Source organism: Phocoena phocoena, chromosome 3, assembly GCF_963924675.1.
Source record: "Phocoena phocoena chromosome 3, mPhoPho1.1, whole genome shotgun sequence".
NCBI lineage: Eukaryota > Metazoa > Chordata > Mammalia > Artiodactyla > Phocoenidae > Phocoena > Phocoena phocoena.
This window is the reverse complement of record NC_089221.1, coordinates 168876920-168882919: the sequence shown is the minus strand read 5'-3', so window position 1 is coordinate 168882919 and position 6000 is coordinate 168876920. Positions and strand designations below refer to the sequence as shown.

Sequence of the window (6000 nt, the reverse complement as noted above, 5' to 3'; positions counted from 1 at the left end):
CCCGGGACAGAGAGGCCCGGGCTGGGGCCAAGGCTGAGCATCTCCGGCGGCACACAGGGCACCAGCCTGGCCCCTGAGAAGCAGCTTTTATGGGCGACTAACGGGGAACTGCGTCCACGTTTCTGGAACATCCTCCCCCCTGTGGGCCCTTCCTGAGCGCATCGCTCTCCTCTGCAGGGTTTCTTCAAAGTCCTATAATGCCCTGTGTCACGGTCCCCCAGAGTGGGTGGTCACAACAGTACGGATGCTCCGCCTGCACCTTAAGCCCACGAGCCAGGCTCTCTGGGGATGGGGCCCAGGAACTGACGATTTCGGAAGAAGTTCACGCCCTGATTCTTAGGGGGTTCTGAAGTTCGGGCCCCACCGCTTTACCAGATAAACCCCGTAAACAACCAGTGGGCTGTGTCAGCGGCCGGAGCGTGGATTTATTCTGCGTCTCTGAACCAGTTTAGTCTGTTTACAGTCTCGCCCATCCTGGGCTGAGAGTTGTTTTCTTGCCCTCTCTGGCCTTGCTAAATGCTCCTTCTGGAACATTCCCCAGAGAGCCGGAGGAAAGCACTGCTGCCCTCCCTTCCTGGGCTCGTGTGGCCCAGGTCTGGCCAGGCTGGCTGTGCCAGGGCCAGGGGAGTGTGGGAGGGAGGGCTTCGTCCTCCAAGGCCACTGGAGTGGGCGGCGGGGCAAAGGCTGGAGCGTGGATTGCGACCCACAACGGGCACGTTCAGTGTGTTTATTGCAACGGGAAACGAGAACGGGCTCGGAAGGCTGGTGTCTTTACCGTCATTTATATTCCTCCTCGCGGAATCCGGCAAAGGACTAGACAGAGCGTAAGGCAGAAACGTGGAAGAAAAGGCAGCCGTCACAATCCGGGAGCCGTGAGCTTGAACGTCTCCCAGGAAAGGAGATGCAGCTTTAAAGACATTCCTTCTGTCTGAGTTCATCTGAGTCTGCAACTTTAAGACCACACGCACATTGTGATCATGACGGGCTTTTGGTATCTTAAAATGAGATTTCTCGTCCTTCCCTGCTGCTCTCCCTGGGCACCTGCGGGCGCCAGGGATGCACAGCGCTCCTGCTTGTCGAGAAGTAGGGTTTTTAAAGGCCTCGTGAGTTTACATTAGTACCCTCTGCATGAATGAGAAAACAACATGGGGGACTGAATATACTGCGATATACACATTCATAAGGAATGTTCTATTAACAATTAGAGCACAAAACTATTCGTATGAACATATTTCCAAAAGGAGAAATTATTGCATTTGAGAAGCCGATGCTTCTTAGACCAGAGGTTTGTCTTTCTTCTTTGCAGCTGCTTCGGGAGCGGAACTCTGGCACAGGGCTTACTGGTGCAACACGTTACGAGGGACACAGATCTGGAGAGTTTCAAGGTCAGGGGTGGGACAGCCCTTGGGATTTGTTTGTCCCCAGAGAAGAGTTTGGACCCAGAGCAGTTCCAGATGGGACCTGCCGGGTTCACAGTGCTCTGGGATTGCTACTTCAAAGGCAGACGTTCTGGAAGGTTCTGTGGAGCGGGGCTCAGGCACGGCTGCTCGTGCACAGACTTGGCAGGATGGCTGCCCTCTGAAGGCGCGGCGGAGACCCTGACCTCCCGGCCCCCTTGGAACAAACTCATTCCAGACCTCACAGTTTAACTTGACGTTGGCTGTGAACCTGGACAGATTCACAGTCCTTCTGGTTGCTCATCAAGCTCCTGGCTTTGATTTTGAAAGGCCCCGCCCCCACCACGAGCGGGCCTGCTTCCGTGGCGTGTTCTTTGAGCCACGTGGGGCCGTGGGATGCGCGCCGTCCGGGGACGCCATTGGCGGCTGCTTCTGATCCCTCCGGGGTCTAGAGACGGGGTGCCTGGCGGCCGGCAGGGCAGGAGGCCACGGGGCGAGGACCGAGATGGCCTCTCCCCACCGCAGGGCCTGAGGGGGGCTGCGGGGACCTGGCCAGCTTGGCGCTGCCCGACGGCTGCGGGACATCCCTTCCTCCCCGGGACCTGCTGGAGTTTTTTCAAATCAGGGTGAAAATCTGAACGAGCTGGCAGGGGGAGATGCCCAAAGTGGAGGTAGCGACTCGCTCAGCACGGCCCCTTCCAGCTCTGGAGGCGGATGTTTGCAGTGGGGGAAGGAACATTCAGAAGAAGGAAACGGGGTCTGGGCGCCCCATCTGGGCTTCGGTCGCGGTCGCAACGGTTTTCCTCTTGACGGAGAGCGCGTCCTTTAAGGGCGCTCTGGCCTGGGGGCCCCGGCACTCAGAGTAAAGGTCACTTCATCCAGGAGGCACTACCGCGGCGGAGCTCTGGGACCTGGAGCCGGGGCAGCGCGGCCCAGCTAGACGCCCTGCAGTGGGTGGTTGGGGTCGCTGCGCTCCCGCTTCACCAGGGGCTCGCCCCGGCCTCGGGCCTCCGAGCGGGCCTCGCTGCCTCCACGGTCCTCGCTGATGTCATCTGTGGAGGCGGGGTGGGGCGCGGGGCACATCTTCAGGGGGCGCGGAGGGGCCAGGGCAGGGCACTGCCTTAGCCTGGGCCTGGGTTGACCCAGTCAACCTGGAGGCCTTCCTCCCCACGACCAATGCCCACGTGCCTGGGCTGTGCTCCCGGCAGCGTCGCCCTTGACGGTTGGGCCCCCCCACCTCCACGGGGCAGGGGATGGGCCCCCGGGGAGGGTGCTCTCTGGCCCGCCTGCCCTGCTCCCCCTCTGGACGTGGCCGCAGGAGGCCCTCACCCCGCCAGCCCCAGCCCCAGCTCCGGCACCAGTCCTGTCCGTGGCCCTGCGCTGAGGGGCCTGGTGTGCAGGGAACCAGGGAGAGGAGTAAGCGTAATCCAGTAGGAGGGGCAGGGCCTCTGCTCTGAGTCCCCAGTGTCCCCGCCCCAGGGGCCGCCCTGATCGCCACCAGGCCCAGGACAGGAGGGAAAGCCCAGACACACCCACCTTTGTCGAGCAGTGTCAGCGACAGGGAGGCAAGATCGTTGAACTGAAAGAGAGAAGCCCGGAGTGAGGGCCCTCTGCAGAGCAGGTGCCGGGGAAGGCTAGCAATGTCCTCGTCCACAGAGGAATCGGGCTTTCGCTTTGTAAGTGAGAGGGCTTCTGCCGTGAGAAGTGGCCCTGAGGCTGTTGGGTGTCTGGATGTGGCCCCTCTAACACTTTCCAGGGCCCTGCCTGGGAGCCGCTGGAGGGCTGTGGCCTCTGAGTGGTCAGTGAAGGAAAAGCTGCTGTTTATCACGGGCTTATCACATACTAAAAGCTCTACAAGTGTCGCCTCATTTCTTCCTTGAAACAACCCTGTCATGACCCAGCAATTCTGCTCCTCGGTCTATACCCCAAAGAATGGAAACAGGTGTTCAAACAAAATGTGTACATGAATGCCCACAGCAGCACGATTCACACCAGCCAAAAGGTGGAAACAGCCCATCTATCAACAAATGATGGATCAGCAAGATGGTGCACATCCGTGCAATCAAACAGTATTTGGCCAGAAGAAGGACAGAAGCACCGATGCTCGCTACCACGTGGACGGACCTCGAGAACACGATGTTCAGTGAGAGAAGCCAGACACAGAAGGACACACAGGGTGTGATTCCATTGATGGGAAACGTCCAGAACAGGCCGATCCACAGAGACAGAGAGTGGATTCACGGTTGCCAGGGGCTGGGGGGGTTTACTGCCAAGGGGGTGGGGTTTTCTTTTGGGGTGATGGAATGTTCTAGAACAAGATATGGTGGTTTCACAACGCTGTGACTGTAATAAATGCCACTGAATTGTTTCCTCTGAGATGGTTAAAAAGGTAAATTTTACTTTCTGTGTATTTTACCTCAATGAGGCGGAAATCCTGCCCGGGCCACGCGAGTAGGGGACAGAGGAGCCAGGGTCCGTCCTGCTGGGGCAGGCGAGCTTTTTCCCACCCGCCGCCCACCCCCACGAGTGTGTTCTCTCGGGCCCCGAGGCCGGCCCTCTCATCCCGGGGGCGCTCACCTCTCCCATCACGGCAATGGGCGTCTCCCCAGTGGCCTCGGCGACGCGGTGCTCCACCAGGTAGAACATGTACTCGTCGTAGAGCAGCCGGATGAGGTGGAAGGAGCCGAAGCTGGCGGCGCTGCGCAGCGTGAGGTCGCGGATCACCATGGAGCTGAGGCGGCAGACACGGGCTGGCACCTCCGGGACGCCAGGCTCCCCTCCAGCCCCGAGCTGGCCTGCGAGGGGCCTGCCAGCCTCCCAGACCACCCCGCAGCCTTTCCCATCCTTCCCATCCTTAGCCAGCAGTTTTAGGCGCCTAAAAACGAGATTCCAGTTCAGGGCACCTTTGCCTCTTTCATCCAAAGCAGGGGTTGGCAGACTGCGGCCCAAGCCAGACCAGATCCAGCCTGCCAGCCAGGAATGGTTTTTACAGTTTTGAATGGTTGGCAAAAAAAGTCAAAAGAATTGTATTTTACGACACAGGGAATGTACCTGAAATTCACACTGCAGCATCCATTAATAAAGTTTTATTGGCTGTGCCTGTCGTTGATGTGCTGTGTGCCTGGAAAACTTTATCCCTCAAAAAGATCTACTATCTGATTCTTTCCAGAGAAAGCGAGCGCCGACCTAAAGGAGTTATTAAACGTGGTCCCCGACCAAAAACCCTGGCCTATATGTGCACTGCCACGTGGCCCCAAACACCTGGACACTCCAGCTCAGAACTCACCTACTCTCAGTGACGTCTAATTGCTGTGGTACCCAGAAAAGAAACAGGAAGGGACAAGACAGGAGAGGAACCACGCGGCGTCGCCCCGGGGTGGCCCTGCCTCCCTGGAGTCCAAGCATCCAGGACCCGGCGAGATCTGTCAGAGCACCCAAGCTGCAGCCATCAAATCATTTCCTTCTGTGTAAACAACTCTCCCCCTGCTCCTGTCCGGGGAGCCTGTTAACGACTTTGGCTTTCAAAGCGATGTTTGCTCAAAGAATCTTTTTATTTACTTATTTTTGGCTGCGTTGGGTCTTCGTTGCAGTCGGTGCGCAGGCTTCTCACTGAGGTGGCGTCTCTTGCTGTGGAGCACGGGCTCTAGGCGCACGGGCTTAGCTGCTCTGCGGCACGTGGGATCTTCCTGGAGCAGGGCTTGAACCCGTGTCCCCTGCATTGGCAGGTGGATTCTTAACCGCTGTGCCACCAGGGAGGTCCCTCAAAGAGTCTTTTGAAAATTTAACGAGCCTCAGTTTCTCTTTTAACAGGTTGAAACTGCTGCTGCTTGCGTGGTAGCAATGGGGCATGCGGGCAAGTCAGCGAAGACAGCCGACAACACATCAGTTTACTTGATTCTTCTTGAATCTTCCCTGGGCCAGTGTGCAGACACGCTCTGACGGCACTTCGGTTCAGCGGTGGAAAAGGAGAGCTGGCTCCAGCCGACTGTGGCTTCGAGATGCCCTGGAAGGGCAACCAAGGAGGGGACCCGGGTGGTGCCTGCCTGTGTCCAGATGAGCACTTTAGGAAGCAAAGGTCACCTGAAGAACGTTCACAAAGAATGAAGACGAAGGCCGCCCAGGTGGGCACAGGGAACAGGCTCGGGGTTCGGGATGTGTTTTCTGCTCAGAAGCTCCTTTGGCTCCGTATGGCTGACCCCCTAAAGGTAAGCGAGTGAACACAGACCACGGGTCCCTGGGAAGGGGCCCCCCTCACCCCTCACCCCCTCCCACCCTCCCTTCCCCATGTCTGGAAGCGGTGCTTGGTTTTCATGCTGCCGCCGATAACACAGGCCTGGAACAAAGCTGCTTGCACTTCAAAGTGTTAAGATATGGTCTGTGCTGCTGCCGCTCTAACGGGAGACCCCAGGCCCAAATGCTTCGAGTCACCCTCCCACTCTGCCCACCCGGAGGGGTACCCGGCACCCTTCCGTGAAGGACCCCCTGGGTCGGGCGCTGGTACCCGGCAGCCCCCAAGCCTCAGTGTCTGGTTTGAAGCTTTGGATCGAGAGGCTTTTCTGAACCGTCTCCATGGTCACCTTGGTATGTTTTGGGTTTTCCAAAC

The 6000-nt window shown here is 58.2% G+C and overlaps 1 protein-coding gene across 2 annotated transcripts in view; it reads right to left on the bottom strand.

The window, feature by feature from the left end:
- Window positions 1-2333: 2333 nt before the first annotated feature.
- Window positions 2334-6000, bottom strand: part of RFX2 (regulatory factor X2) — a 45676-nt gene continuing 42009 nt past the window's right edge. For both annotated transcript variants that reach the window (XM_065875533.1, XM_065875534.1), the window contains 3 exons: window positions 3975-4128; window positions 2934-2976; window positions 2334-2449 (listed from right to left, as the gene is read on the bottom strand). In XM_065875533.1, coding sequence (XP_065731605.1) covers window positions 2334-2449; window positions 2934-2976; window positions 3975-4128 — 313 coding nt within the window. The remainder of the gene's footprint in view (window positions 2450-2933; window positions 2977-3974; window positions 4129-6000) is intronic.